General features: G+C 43.4%; 1 protein-coding gene across 2 annotated transcripts in view; it reads left to right on the forward strand.

The window, feature by feature from the left end:
* Nucleotides 1-899: 899 nt before the first annotated feature.
* APH1B (aph-1 homolog B, gamma-secretase subunit) overlaps nt 900-15,429 on the forward strand; it is a gene marked incomplete at both ends in the record, with an annotated part of 31,086 nt that continues 16,556 nt past the window's right edge. The window contains 4 exons of one of the 2 annotated variants that reach the window (XM_080692862.1): nt 900-1,012; nt 2,429-2,599; nt 9,788-9,858; nt 11,366-11,488. In XM_080692862.1, coding sequence (XP_080548988.1) covers nt 900-1,012; nt 2,429-2,599; nt 9,788-9,858; nt 11,366-11,488 — 478 coding nt within the window. The remainder of the gene's footprint in view (nt 1,013-2,428; nt 2,600-9,787; nt 9,859-11,365; nt 11,489-15,429) is intronic. The other variant, XM_080692863.1, reaches the window with a different exon arrangement.

Here is a 15,429-nt window from a genome sequence, read left to right on the forward strand (position 1 = left end):
CATAAGAATTTATTTATTTATTTATTTATGGTACTGGGGATAGAACTCAGGGGCATTCTCCCTCTGAGCGACACCCCCCAGCCCGAACTTTTTATTCTTTATTTTTGAAACAGGGGCTCACTGAGTTGCAAAAGGCCTCACTAAGTAGCTGAGGCTGTCCAGGAACCACAATCCTCCGATCTCTGCCTCCCGAATGCTGGGATTACAAGCTTATGCCACTACACCGGGCTTTCCCAGAACATTTTATGGCCCGGACCATGCCCACCTCGTCCTGGCCCCCGCCCAGAGGCGGCGCCCGCAGGCCTCGTGGCCCCGCCCCCAGCCTTGACCCGCCCCAGCGGCCGCTCCCAGAGGCCTCGCGGCCCCGCCCCCAGCGCCGGCGCCCCAGGCCTCGTGGGCCCACCCCCATCCTGGTCCCGCCCCCCAGCGCCGGCGCCCCAGGCGCCGTGGCCCCGCCCCCAGCCTTGCCTCGCCCCAGCACCGGCGCCCAGAGGCCTTCTGACCCCGCCCCCATCCTTGCCCCGCCCCAGCGCCGGCGCCCGGAGGCCCCGTGGCCCCGCCCCCATTCTGGCCCCGCCCCAGCTCCAGCGCCCCGAGGCCTCCTGAACCCGCCCCCAGCCTGGCCCCGCCCCAGCGCCCTCGCCCCAAGGCCTCCTGACCCCGCCCCCAGCCTGGCCACGCCCCAGCGGCGGCGCCCGGAGACCGCGTGGCCCCGCCCCCATCCTGGCCCCGCCCCAGCGCCAGCGCCAGCGCCCCGAGGCCTCCTGACCCCGCCCCCAGCCTGGCCACGCCCCAGCGGCGGCGCCCGGAGACCTTGTGGCCCCGCCCCCGCCCCCAGCGCCGGCCGCGCCCAGCGCATCTCGCGTCCCCTCCGGGCCTGGCTGGCTTCCGCGGTCGCCATGACTGCGGCCGTGTTCTTCGGCTGCGCCTTCATTGCCTTCGGGCCAGCGCTCGCCCTCTACATCTTCACCATCGCCACCGAGCCGTTGCGCGTCATCTTCCTCATCGCCGGGTGAGGCGGTTGCGCCGGGAACCCCGGAAGATGCGGCTCGGTTCCCTGGCCCCGCGTACCTGCGACCCCCGTCGTCCCCCCAAACAGCTCGACCTAGTTGGGGCTGAGCCTGGGGGAGGGTTGGGCGACCCGGGACCCCTGAGGCCCCTCGCCCTCCGAGGGTCTGCGGGAAAACAACCAGAGCCCTAGATCCAGCTCTGAGGACCGAGCTCGCGTTGTGGGTCCCAGCACCCCCTGATGCGGGCGGCTCCGGAGGGCTGCGAAAGCCCATGGAATTGTGAGATTATGGATACCTTCATATCTGCATCCTTAACTTTTCTGGAGAGGCCCTGATTTTCCTGAAGTTCTCAACTGGCGTCTGTACTGTCCAGCGGGCCACTAGAGGCTGGGACGGCAGTTTTCGCCCTCTGGCGATTAGACTCGCCTGGGGACCAGCTGCTTAAAACAAACTGAAGCCGCCTGCTGCAGGTCCACAGAATCAGAGCAATCAGAGCATCTAGGGCATGGGATTCAGGCTCAGGTCTTTTTAAAAGCCCCCAAGGTGATTAAGGTGAGCAGCCCGAAGGGTGGAAGTCCGTGAAAGCCAGGAGCACCTGATCTGCATCTCTGGGAGCCGGGTAAACACGGAACTCGGTGATGAGTGCGGTCCTCATCTCAGTTTTGGCTGCTCTTACTGGGACGCCCAGATCTCCCTCTCCCCGTGAGTCTCACTGTCAAGGCCAGTGCTTACCCCCTACCTTTTTTTTTCTTCAGAGCGTCTTCACCTCCCACAACTGTTTTGGAAGTGCTACATTGTACATGTCATTTAAGAACTAGACATTTGGGCTAGGCTTAGAAAGCTTGCTACAGTCATTAAAATCCATAGTAGTGTTGTAAGGACCAGGAGTGGAGACTAATCCAGATCAGAGCACAGGTTTTCACCAACCCCTCTATTAACACTGATGCACACTGAGGTTGGGAGGAGGGAAGACACGTAACCTTTCAGGTGTCTGACCATTAAGTCTATAATTTCTGGTCGATTTTAAGGATGCAAAAATCGCAATAGTCAGAGGTTCTGTTCTTCATTGTTTTGGCAGATCAGTGAGCAAAGCATTAATTAGGAGAATAACCAAATTTCTACCTAGGCGGCCTCTCAGAATTTGCAGCTGCACTTGCACGTAATTAGGGTCACTGGGAACAAGTGATTGTTAAGCAAACCTCACTTTCCTCTTGGACCAACATGTTTGTCTCACCAGGGAAAATGCATCATTGGCTAAGAACAACTGATACACAGCTCCTCTTTATTGGGATTTTTTTCCCCTTAAAGTCAGGAAGTCTATTCCTTACCAATCCTTCTAAGCAGGTTAAAAAAGTACTTTTAAATCATTGTTAATTCTGTACTTATGTTCACTTACCATTTTTCCCCCTAATTTTCAGAGCTTTCTTCTGGTTGGTGTCTCTACTGATTTCATCCCTTTTCTGGTTCATAGTAAGACTCATTACTGACAGCAAAGATGGACCAACACAGAAATATACACTAATCTTTGGAGTGGTGCTCTCAGTCTTTATCCAAGAATTGTTTCGGTTTGCATATTATAGGGTTTTAAAGTAAGTTGTTTTCTTTGTTTCTCTGATTTGAATTATGATTTGGTAATTTGGAACACTGATATCCTATGGTATTTGCGGGCCCATACTTTCCCTCATAGTTCTAAGCAAAAGGATCATCATGTTTCCGGACTGAAAATATTGAGTATTTTTACTTATTTATTATTTATTTTTGCGGGTCTGGGGATGGAACCCATGGACATTCTACCTCTGAGCTGCACTCCCAGCCCTATTTTTTATTCTTTATTTTGAAACAGAGTCTCACTAAATTGCGAAGGGCCTCACTAAGTAGCTGAGGCTGGCTGTGAACTGTGATCCTCCTGTCTCAGCCTCCCAAGTGCTGGGATTACAAGTGTGAGCCACCTCGCCAGGTTTGAATATTCTTTTAATTTGTGCAGATTTCTTTCTTCCTTCCTTCAAAAAAATATTTCTTGGGAATTTACTCAGTGCCAGACAGTGTCAGTGCCAGGCACTGGGGGTAGATACATTCTGATTAAAAAACAGAATCTCTGGCCTCATGGAATTTATAGTGGGAGGAGACACAAAAGAGATGAATGAATAAGAAAATACACTGTATATGAGGAAAATGTCAGGGGAGAAAAATAACCTGGGGAAATGGTCATTGGAACAACAGAAATTTTCCAGCTTGGAGTCTGTACGTTCTTGCTCGCCACCTAGGATAAGTAATTCTTATGGAGATTATGCCTGTCATTGTTTTGAATGTATTAGAGAACAAGGGTTCATTTTGTGTTATTTCCTATAGTTTCAAAAATATAAAATAAAAATACATTTCTTAAAAAAGCCTTGAGCCGGGTGTAGTGGTGCACGCTTGTAATCCCAGCATTCACCAGGCTGGTTCGCGGCCAGCTTCAGCTACTTAGTAAGGAGGCCCTCTGCAACTTAGTGAGATCCTGTTTCAAAATAAAGAATACAGGCCGGGCGTGGTGGCACACGCTTGTAATCCCCGCGCTTGGGAGGCGGAGACAGGAGGATCGTGCAGGTTTGAAGCCAGCTGCGTGCACTGACTTAGGAGACCCTGTTTCCAAATAAAAATATAAAATGGTTCTGGGAGTGTAGCCCGGAGATAGAAGGGCTTCCAGGAACCCCAGTACCACCAAAAAAACAAAAACAAAAACAAAAAAATAATACAAAATAGGGTTGGGGGTGTAGCTCGGAGGTTGAATGCCCATGGGTTCCATCCCCAGACCCCCCCACACACAAAAAAAGCTTTGAACAAAAGCTCCCTTTTTGAGGTTATCTGAGAGATCTATGAGGACCCCACATGAAACCGTTGATTTAAAGCAGTCATGAGATTGGCTTTGATTATGTAGTAAAATCTAGTAGAGTGATACATGTGCCATTTTTCTTCATTTCTACAAATGAGGTAATTATAGCTCTCCTTGAATTTCATAAATAAAACTCAGACTGAACCTCAACAACATCTCTCTTAATAGGCTTCTGAAAATTCATTCTTGCCGATATGCTAAGCCTTCTGTGTTTTTTTTTTACTTTTTTCTTTTAATAATACATATTGAATTTCCTTTTCATAATAATTTAAATTGTAAGCTGAAAACTAGGAAGCCATTGCTTAGAAGTAAGTCATTTATTAGAAAATCTTAAAAATAAAATTTTCATTAGCCCCTGGAAATATTAAGAAGCAACAAAGAAATAACAAACTAACATGTAAATCTGTACATGGCGGTGCATATCTGCTATCCAAGCCACTCAGGAGTGAGGCTGAGGCAGGAGAATCACATGAACCCAGGAGTTGGAGACTAGCCTGAGCAATAAGGCCTGTGTCAAAAAGAAAAAAAAAAGGTAACATTTAAATTTTCACAAGAATACAATAATCCCTCTCAGGCTAGTGGCACATGCCTGTAATGTCAGTACTTGGGAGGCTGAGACAGGATCACAGGTTCAAAGACAGCCTCAGCAACTCTCAGCAACCTAGGGAGACCCTATTTCAAAAGCAAATAAAATAAAAAGGGTTGGGGGTATATCCTGGAGGAAGAATGCCCTTGGGTTCAATTCCCAGTACCACAAGAAAAAAAAAAAAAAAAAGCCGGGCGTGGTGGCCCACACTTGTAATCCCCACGCTTGGGAGGAGGAGACAGGAGGATTGCACTGGTTCGAAGCCAGCCTTGCTGGCTTAAGAGACCCTGTTTCCAATTAAAAAATATAAAATGGGTCTGGGAGTGTAACCTGGAGGTAGAAGGGTTTTCAGGAACCCCAGTACCACCAAAAACAACAACAACAACAAAAAAAAAACAATATCCCTAACAGATGGACATCTAGCATGATTGAATGTTTCTGGGTTGTAGCTAGCAGTTACTACTGTTGAACAATTTAATTTTAACTGTAGAATATTATTAAGATAATCAGAATCTCTCTTTGACCCCGCCCCACTCACCAGATATATGAAAATGTTGCCACCTGGTTGTCCTGCCCCTCTCATGGCTAAACATCCCTCCTGTCATCATGTGCATCTTAGGAGATATGGCTGCTCAGTGCCTGTTTTACTTGTGTTAGGAGCCAGTGTAACAGTCCTTGGCATGCTCTGTGTACTGGCCTGGCCTGGGTGTTGGGCCTGAGTTCCTCAGCCTCACATCATGCTGCGTTTCCTGTCAATATCATTGGCTCATGTTGGTTTTATGTTTTTAATGTGATGGTTCTAATTTTGGAAAAAAAAAAACCCACTAAATTTCCAATGTAGATTTTCACAGTTTAGGATTTGGGTCTAGTAACTCCCTAGAACTTAAAACTTCATGTTTTCCTCCTGAAAGGGCAACCTTTCCTTTCACTAAGAAAAGGCCTAAAAGCTGAACACCGCTCTACAGTTTTAGTGAGGGCTAAGGCAGTCGTACCGAGTGAGGAGGGAACCAGAGCGTCAGTGTGCAGGCCCTCGTAGTGAGTTCAGAGAAGCCTCTTTGGCCCTTCAGGAAACCATGTTTGTTCCTCTAAAAGGACCCATGGAAATTTGCGAACAGATGGCAGGGCAAACGTGTATTTACACATGCTTTTGTTTGTACTTGCAAAGTACATCCTTAATAAGTCTTTGGAATAGTCTGCAAAAATGTCCTAGCAAGATTTAGAAATGTTGAATATGGTGTGTAATTGTGTTAAAACAAGTTCAAGAATTTTCATAACACCTTACTGTTGAGCGACACTTATGTGGACATATTTAAATGGATCTCTTATGCTGTTCTACATTCAAATAGAGAGGCTTTGGTTTAATCAGCATTTTGTTTGATGGTCTCCATTGCCAAAGTAGGCTTTGAACTGTTAAGTCTAAAGGACTGCCTCAACCAAGTTTTTGCTCCCTCAATTTGGTGCCAACATTAAGATGTAGAGAATTTGTACTTTTTATTTTTGTGGTACTGGGGATTGAACCCAGGGACATTCTGCCTGTGAGCTGTATCCCAGCCCCATTTTTCATTCTTTTTTTTTTTTGCAGGTATGGGGATAGAACCCAAGGGCATTTGACCTCCGAGTTACACCCCCAGTCCTATTTTTTAATTCTTTATTTTGAAACAGGGTCTCACTAAGTTGCAGAGGGCATAAGTAGCTGAGGCTTGTCCACGAACCTGTGATCCTCTGGTCTCAGCCTCCCAAATGCTGGGATTACAAGCGTGCACCACCATGCCTGACTTCATTTTTTATTTTGAAATGAGGTCTCACTAAGTTGCAGAGGACCTCACTAAGTAGCCTAGGCTGGCCTGGAATCTGTGATCCTCCTTTCTCAGCCTCCAAGTACTGAGATTACAAGCGTGAGTCACCATGCCCAGCTTGCACTCTTTTTTTAAATTGGTGCATTATAGCTATATAAATAATGTGATTCATTTTGATATATTCATGCATGTGCAATGCATAATTTGGTGTATTTTATTCCCCTGCATCCCACTTTTCCCACCCTCTTCCCTCCTTCCTCTAGTTTACTTGTTTCTCTTCTGTCTTCATGAGGTCCCTTTTTTCTCTCTAGCCTTTTATAAATATATGAAATTGAGTAATTGCAATGTAATTATACCTTTATTTCATTGGTCAGGCATTAGGTACAGTCACTTCATCTGAATGAATGAATGGATGAGTGAATTATAAGTGTCAACCTTGCAAAGCCTCGTACAATAAGAAATTGGCATGTGGCCACAAGTGGTAGCCCTTTCTGTACTACACATAACAAAAGGAGCAAGTTATATTGCCTACAACAAAAGTGTGCATTGCCTAAAGCAGGCAGCTTAGCACTGTCTATGGTCTAAAACTCCTGTATGTTACCTAAAGCAGACATTAGAATTTTTCTTATAATGCTGATACCATAAATATTTTGTAATTTTAGAAAATCTTCCATCTAAAGAAAAAACATCACGACACTAAGCCATGGTGGCGGAGTGTGCTGTCGTTTGTTTCTTTTTGGGTGGTGATCAAACCCAGGGCCTTGCTCTTCCCCTGAAATATGCCTCTACAACTGCTGTGGTTTTTTTTTTTTTTTTTTTTAAAGGCATCATTCTATTTTTAAAATGTTCTAAAATGGTCTATTTAATTTGTGTGCATATTCCTTATTACTCTCCCTCTCTTACACATATGTTCAAAAAATAAAACAAGAAAGACTGATGTATCAGTAGTTTTTCTAAGTTTGTATTTTAAAGATTGGTATTTTTTTCTGATCTTGGAGATACAATAATAAATGGAAACAAAGAATTTTCCACCCTAGTAAACTGGCCAAGTTGAACACACTGCCCTTGAGCCACTAGTCACGTGTTGTGCGATGAGCAGCGAGGAAACCCGTCATGGTTTGCACTTTCTCACTTCCTGCTGTTGACACGAGAACTGCGAGCCCGTAACGTTTCCTCCTCAAAGTCCCGTAATGCAGAATGAGGAAGTTGACTAAACTTTTGAGTTTGCATAGTTAATGTATTTATGATAGCAGTACTTTGCTATGCCAAATAGCAAAAGTATTTTATTTGTTCCTCAACCATTTGTATAAAACAGAAATCCTCCAAAATGTATCGATCCTATTATAGTGATACTTATGTTGATGGCAATTATACTATTATGTAAGACTGGTAAGTTTTAATTCACCTTTTAACAGCACCCCCTTAACAAGTAAGTTTGTTTTACTTGGGAAAAGTGGATAGTTTATATGGTCATTGCTCCAGAGAGGTAGGAAGACAGTCACTTAGATTTCTGGCTCGTGTCCTTGCCATCAAACAGTGCTTCCAAATGGAGAGCACCGAAACAGCAAATTGTTTCTTTTGAGTCTAGAAAAGCAAAGGACCTTTCTCGTTATGCCTATTACTGTTTTGGTTGAATTCTGTCTTGCCTTAATATAATTGATGGTATTTCTATTTATGTAACAAATAGATCAACTATAATGGATATGCATACCTTGAAACTTAAATTAACACAATGCCAGGAAATAAGTATATTCTGGTTAATTTAATTGTCTGTTTTTAGAGTTAATCTAACTCCTTTTTGTTTCAGTGGTTGCTAACAAATGATTCTAAAATGTTTAGGCTTCTTTACTACTGAAGTAAACCTACTTTCTAGTACACAAAGTTTAAGTATTCTTCAAGTCTAATCTTACACTGTTACACATTCCTAATGAACAAGAATAGTGACAGCAGTGAAACTGGCCAGGCACACCCACACTCCTAACACGTCAGCCTGGCAGGTGAGGCCCATGGGAGGTTGTGACTCGCTGTAACGAAGGGTGGATATGATCGCTCTGAAGGTCATTTCTTATTGAGCTGCACCCTGTCCTTTCGTTCAATAGTTATTTCCTATTCTGAGGGCAGCATTTTATTCTATAGGATGCAATAGAAGTATTAGGTTGCTTTCTCTCCTGAAGCCTATTTGGGATTATGAAACAGATAGGTATTTTAGAAAGAGGAAATTTTGTCATTAAGTACCTATATGGGGGTTCAGGTGATCAGTTTGTAAGATCATTTAAGAGTAAGGAGAAACTAGTAGAGGCAGCTTTCTTAAGAAATTGCTCCCTGGAGATGAGAATGTGGCTCCCTGGTAGAGCATGTGCTTAGCATGTGCTAGGCCCTGAGTGCACACACATACACAGAAAAAAAAAATTGCTACCTGAACTGAACTTTGAAGGATGAGAATAATTTTGGTTCCACAGAGTGGAAGTGGAAAGGAGGCGGTCAGAATAAGTATACAAGAGTGGAAGATACAACAAAGTGTCAACAAAGTAGAGATGTTTTGGGGGAGAAAAAGAATTCATATTGATAAATCCTACAGGATATTAAGGTAAATGTTTGAGTTCTGAAATCCAGGTGTTGTAGCGGGGTGTGGTGGCACACACTTGTAATCCCAGTACTTGGGAGGCTGAGACAGGAGGTTCACAGGTTCGCAGCCAACTTCAGCAACTTAGTGAGACCCTGTTTCAAAATAAAGAATGAAATAGAACGGGGTGTAGCTCAGAGATAGAATGCCCGTGGGTCCACTCCTTAGTAACACAAAAAATGAAGAGGGAGGGAGTATTGCTACTTTTCTTGTTAAATTAATCCCCCAATGGCTTGTTTACTTATATCTTTCTTACTTTTTTCTTTTACGTGAACATCTGGATAAAATGCAGAAGTTAGTTGAAAATTTCAGCTGATTTTAGTTCATTGAAAATGTAGCTGGGCATGGTGGCAAATGCTTGTAATTCCAGCATTTGGGAGGCTGAAACTGGAGGATTGTGGTTCCTGGACAGCCTCAGCTACTTAGTGAGGCCCTTTGCAACTCAGTGAGACCCTGTTTCAAAATAGAGAATAAAACATAGGGCTGGGAGTGTAGCTTGGAGGTCACATGCCCCTGGGTTCCGTCTCCAGTACCACACACACACACACAAAAAAAAGTACTGGATTCTATAATTAAGAGTATAACCTGCCAGGCATGGTGGCGCATGCTTGTAATCCCCGCACTTGGGAGGTGAAGACAGGAGGATCGCGCAGTTTCAAAGCCAGCCTTGCTGGCTTAAAAGACCCAGTTTCCAAATAAAAATATAAAATAGGTCTGGGAGTATAGCCCCGAGGTAGAGGGTTTCCAGGAACCCCAGTACCACCCCCCCAAAAAAAAGAGTATAACCTGATCAAAAGTCTCAGGAAGTATCTGCATTTGAAGTATCTTGTGTACCTTCCTGATATATGCTTTTTCTTTTCTTTCTTCTTCTTTTTAAATGCATGTTTGTTTTTATTTTAGAAAAGCCAGTGAGGGTTTGGAGAGCATAAACCCAGATGAGAAGGCCCCCTCCATGCGATTGCTGGCCTATGGTAAGTTAGAACCATATGGTGTCCTTAAGGAAAAAAAAAGTATAGGACAAAAGCCATATTTATTTTCTATACCTTGTAGATTTTAAGCAATGTTCTATTTTATTTTTTATTTTATTTTATTTTTGTGGTACTGGGGATGGAAACCAGGGAGATTCTACCTCTCAGCTACACCCTCAGCCCAGTTGTTTATTCTTTTTTTTTTTTTTTTCAAGTCTGGGGATGGAGCCCAGGGGCATTTGACCTTTGAGCTACACCCCCTGCCTTATTATTATTATTATTATTATTTGGTGGTACTGGGGTTCCTGGAAGCCCTTCTACCTCCAGGCTACACTCCCATACCTATTTTTACATTTTTATTTAGAAACAGGGTCTCCTAAGCCAGCGCGCACGGCTGGCTTCGAACCTGCGCGATCCTCCTGTCTCTGCCTCCCAAGCGCGGGGATTACAAGCATGCGCCACCACGCCCGGCTTATTTTTTAATCTTTATTTTGAAACAGGGTCTTACTAAGTTGTGGAGGGCCTCACTAAGTAGCTGAGGCTCTTTATGAACCGTGATCCTCTGGTCTCAGCCTCCCAAATGCTGGGATTACAAGCGTGCACCACCACACCCAGTCTCCAATATTTATTCTTTATTTTGAAACCACTTCTCAGTAAATTGCAGAGGGCCTCACTAAGTAGCTGAGGCTGTCCATGAACCACAATCCTCCAGTCTCAGTCTCCCAAATACTGGGATTGCAAGTATGTTCCACCACAGTATTTTATTACTGCCTTGACCTATTAGTATACATTATTTATTTTTTCAATTTTTCTGGTTTCTTACGTGAAAGAAAGTGATTGCTGGTGACCTTACCTGTATGTCCATTAAATATTAATCAAGTTTGAAAGGTAGGTTTCCAACATGTATGCCATGCTTAACTAACAATCTTGAAGTGATGTAATTTTTACTTTCTCTGGATGTTTACCATGACTTTAGCAGTGTAAGGACTCCTCTTACTAATGTAGTTAGTATCTCTGCATTCTATCCCTTCAGCGTTACCTTTAAAGATTGGATTTGGTCCCTAAGTTTGAGCCACTTCAGCCTGCCCAGGGATCGCACCTTCCAGAGCACAGTCACCCCTCAGACTCAGTTCCAGTTCTAAGCCACCAAACTCAGCTCGAGTCTGCTCTCCTAACCCAAAGCCGGACTTTCACCATCGCAGCCTCCCCCGCCTTGCCTGTTTCCTCTCAGCTTTTCTAGATCTTTCCCCTCCTGTTGTCATTCTGTGCTGCATGACACTGTTGACTTCCTTTGCTCTTCTCCCTTCTCTCACTATTCATGGTTCAGCCATGCACGCACGCACACACGCATGCACGCACGCGCCTCCAGAGCCAGCTGCCCACTGCCTCCACAGCCGCCCAGGAGCCCTTTCCCTGCAACGAAGTAGTATTTATTCCCTGGTCTTTGGAAATTTAATGTGACTAGATCATAACAGGAAAAGGGTCTAACCGTGCTTTTCTTCCTCTTTAGTTTCTGGTTTGGGATTTGGAATCATAAGTGGAGTGTTTTCCTTTGTGAATACCCTGTCTGACTCCTTGGGGCCCGGCACTGTGGGTATTCATGGCGATTCTCCTCAGTTCTTCCTTCATTCAGGTATGTGCCCAGGAGGCTCTGAATGAGCATCCATATCGGAATCCACTGGCTTAGGAATCCCAGTGAATAGCAACTTAAACCCTGTGTGTGTGTGTGTGTGTGTGTGTGTGTGTGTGTGTGTGTGTGTGTGTGTGTGTAGATTGAACCTTGGGGGTCATTCTACCTCCCACCTACACCCCGCCCTATTTTTTTTTTTTGAAACATGGTTTTGCTTGGTTGACAAGAGTCTTGCTGTTTGCTGAGGCTGTTCTTGAACCTGTGATCCTCTTGTTTTAGCCTCCCCAAAACTCATAGGCGTACACTACCACACTTGGCTGAAATATAAGCCTTTTTTTAAAGGCAAAATATTTTTAGGCACTATAAAGAAAGTAAAAAAATGTGGTTAGTGCTTTGGATTTTAGAATAAAATTTATTTATTCCAGAAAATTTGCTTTTGTTATTACTAACAATGTCACTGTACAGATGAAATATTTATTAGAAGTTAATTTTTATCGGCTATATAATCATTTCGATTTTTTCCTTTTGTATTCATCCATAATATAAGCTCTTTAACTTATACCTTAGTGCTTTTTGGAGAAAGACAGTATAATTTTATCTTGAAATAGAGAAGAAGATAATAATAGATGAATTGATACTTTTATCCAAAGGTGCGATAGAAAAGGACCAGTTCATTTCAAATTGCTTTTTCATCTGCCAAGTTAAAATAGTCATCATGATGCAACAGTCATGAATTGAGTTATTAATATGCATGATTAAAATAAGATTCCCCCTAAATTCTTTTTTCTGGTATTGGGATTGAACCCAGGGGTATCTACCTTCGAGCTATGCACCAAGCCCTATTTTTTATCCTTAATTTTGAAACAGGGTCTCACTAAGTTGCAGAGGGCCTCACTAAGTAGCTGAGACTAGCTGAGAATCTGTGATCCTCCTGTCTCCTCAGCCTCCCAAGTACTGGAATTACAAGCATGTGGCACCATGCCTGGCTTCCTCTTAAATTCTTTAAGAAGACTCTTTCAAAAATAGAGGGGAGCTGGGCATGGTGGCACATGCTTGTAATACCAGTACTTAAGAGGCTGAGATGGGACCTCAGGTTCAAGGACAGCCTCAGCAAGTAGTGAGACTCTCATCAACATAGTGAGACCCTGATTCTAAATAAAAATACAATAGGCCTGGGGTGTACCTTGAAGGTAGAATGCCCCTGGGTTCAATCCCCAGTACTACCAAAAATAAAATTAAATAGAGGTATGCTCAATTAAAAAATGACATTGCTGCAGAGTTTAGAGACATCCTGAATATTGTAGTGATTTAATCTTGAAATAGAGAAGATAATAATAGATGAATTGATACTTTTATCAATTCAGTAATACTCAGTAATACTCTTACCAACTCAGTAATACTCTTACCATTCTCAGTAGACTCTGATTCCATTTTAGTTCAGGCCTTGGCATCTCTTATCTAGATTAATGGCATCAACTTCCAACTGGTCAGTCTTCCTCCCACACACTTTTCATATGGATCCGTCCTGTATGCTGCCACCAAGTTGGTCTCCCCATTTTAAAAGTTTTTTATTTTCCAGATCTACAGGATGAAGTCAAGGCCCTTTAACTCTGGCTACAAGTTAGAGGACTAGGAAATATGTTAATGGTGTGTGTGTGTGTGTGCGCACGTGTGTGTGCTCACGCGCGTGTGTATGCACACGCTGGGGATGAGCAACATCTCTAGCCATTTTCTTTTTTACTTGGAAACAGGGTCTCACTAAGTTGCTGCCGTGGGCTACAAACCTGCAGTCCTCCTGTCAGCCTCTCAAGTACTGGGATTAGAGGTGTGTGCCACCACACCTGGCTGGGTCATGCATATTTAATGGTGCCTCTACCATAGCAAATTATCTTCCTTGAAAATACTCCATAACTAGAATATTTCTGGAAAATTGTGAGTGATTATACTGAGTGCTGGGTTTTTAAAACAATGTAATACAAATAGCTCAAGTCTGCTGGAGTCCAGTATAAATGAAAACATGAGGGATATTACTGCTACCGTTTTCTGTATTTTCTTATGTGACTTTTACTTTCCCTTGCTACAGCTGCTTACACTCCCAGACCTAGTTTATACTTTATTTGGAAACAGGGTCTCACTAAGCTGCTGAGAGCCTCACTAGGTAGCTGAGGCTGGCTTCGAACCTGCGCGATCCTTCTGTCTCAGCCTCCCAAGCGCAGGGATTACAAGCGTGCGCCACCACGCCCAGCTTCATCTTCAAATTTTACTAGCTTCTTTCACTAGATGGTGCTCATTCCTTTTAGTGAAATAGGCTGTTTTCAAAAGACTAGCTTAACAAGATTCTTTTGGAAGAGAGTTAAACAATTTTTACTTTGGGGACTGGATTATTTCTGTGAATTCCAGGAAAATTTCTACATTCAGTAAGATATCTTAATGTTTCTATCTAAATTAGGATGGCAGACTCGCCGTGCTATGATTATGTACCTGTCGAATGAAATGACAGCCGTTACTTTATCATAAGTGAGTTTCCTATTGTTATAGCACACTCCCTGAATCACAAACTTTGAATTAATTGTACGTCTAAGGAATTAATTTTTATTTAACCATAATACTCTATATATTTTTGTAATGTATTTTATAATTACTGTCATTACCATTTATTTAGACAAAAGCTCAGTTTTAATTTTGTAGTTAAATTTATAAGTTTATATGTTTAACATCCTATTGCAAATGCCCAAGTAATAACTGAAGTAAATAGAAATATGGGGTCACTTTTTAGTATATCTATTTTAGGGTATGGTAATAAGATATACATTATATGATACCTTTATGTACAGAGGTTTTTTTGCACACTGGAGATGGAACCCAGGGGCACTCTACCTCCAAGCTACACCTCAGCCCCTTTTTTTATTCTTTATTTTGAAACAGGGTGTCACTGAGTTTTCAAAGGGCCTAAGTAGCTGAGGCTGTCCTCGAACTGTGATCCTCCTGTCTCAGCCTCCCAAATGCTGGGATTACAAGCGTGCAACACCACTCCCAAGCTGTATAGAGGTTTTATGTTACAAAAAAGCATAGTTTATAAACAAGTACATATAAGTTAATTTTTTTTTTTTCCTTTTCTTTTTGGCCAGTACTGGTAGTCAAACCCACAGCATTGCACATTGCTAGGCAAGTACTGTATCCAGGCTAAATTTTTTTATTTGTATGTGCATAGTAGACCAGCATTAAATTATTAGAATCCGTACTGTTTCTCAGAAATGCTATATAGAGAGATGAAAGTATGGGAATTAGAGTCCTAAGTTCAATTCCTGTCCTGGCTCATCTAGTTACTATTTAGGGCAAGTCCATTTGATTACTTAACTACTTATCTCATAGATATTAAGCTTTTTTATTCAGTGGGAGTTATTCCAGGCTATGAAAATATGGTCTAGTTAATGCCCCTACCTCCCACCATGGTGGAAATAAAGACAGCAGCTAATTACAGTAGAGCATGGTGAGGACGCCTCGTGAGGAAGCCGGCCGACCCAGATGGCGGAGCGTTGTGCCTCGCGCATGCGCCGCAGCTGCCCTGAGGGCCCATGGCCGCGTCATTGGTTTAAGGTCTCTCTCCAGTTGGGCGCCAGGTCATGGAAGTGCAGGGACTACAGCTGTCTTGTTCTCTGCTATTTCTCCAGTACCCCGTGAAGTTCTTTGTTTCTAGATGGCACTCAATAAATATTTAACAGAAAATGAGAGCCAGGCACAGCTTAGGAAGGAAGTGCCACGTGAGTAGAGATTTACTTAATGATAAATAATAGCTAGGCAGCCAAAGGAAGGGGGTTGTCAGGGAAGGATGCCTCGGCAGAGGGAGGAGGCGTCTTCTCTGCAGGGCTGGCAGAAAGACAGACATTGTTCACTGGGGACAGGAAGTATGGTCGTCCATCTCACAATTTCCTGATATTTCAGGA

This window comes from Muscardinus avellanarius (assembly GCF_963383645.1).
Source record: "Muscardinus avellanarius genome assembly, chromosome: 3".
Taxonomy (NCBI): Eukaryota; Metazoa; Chordata; class Mammalia; order Rodentia; family Gliridae; genus Muscardinus; species Muscardinus avellanarius.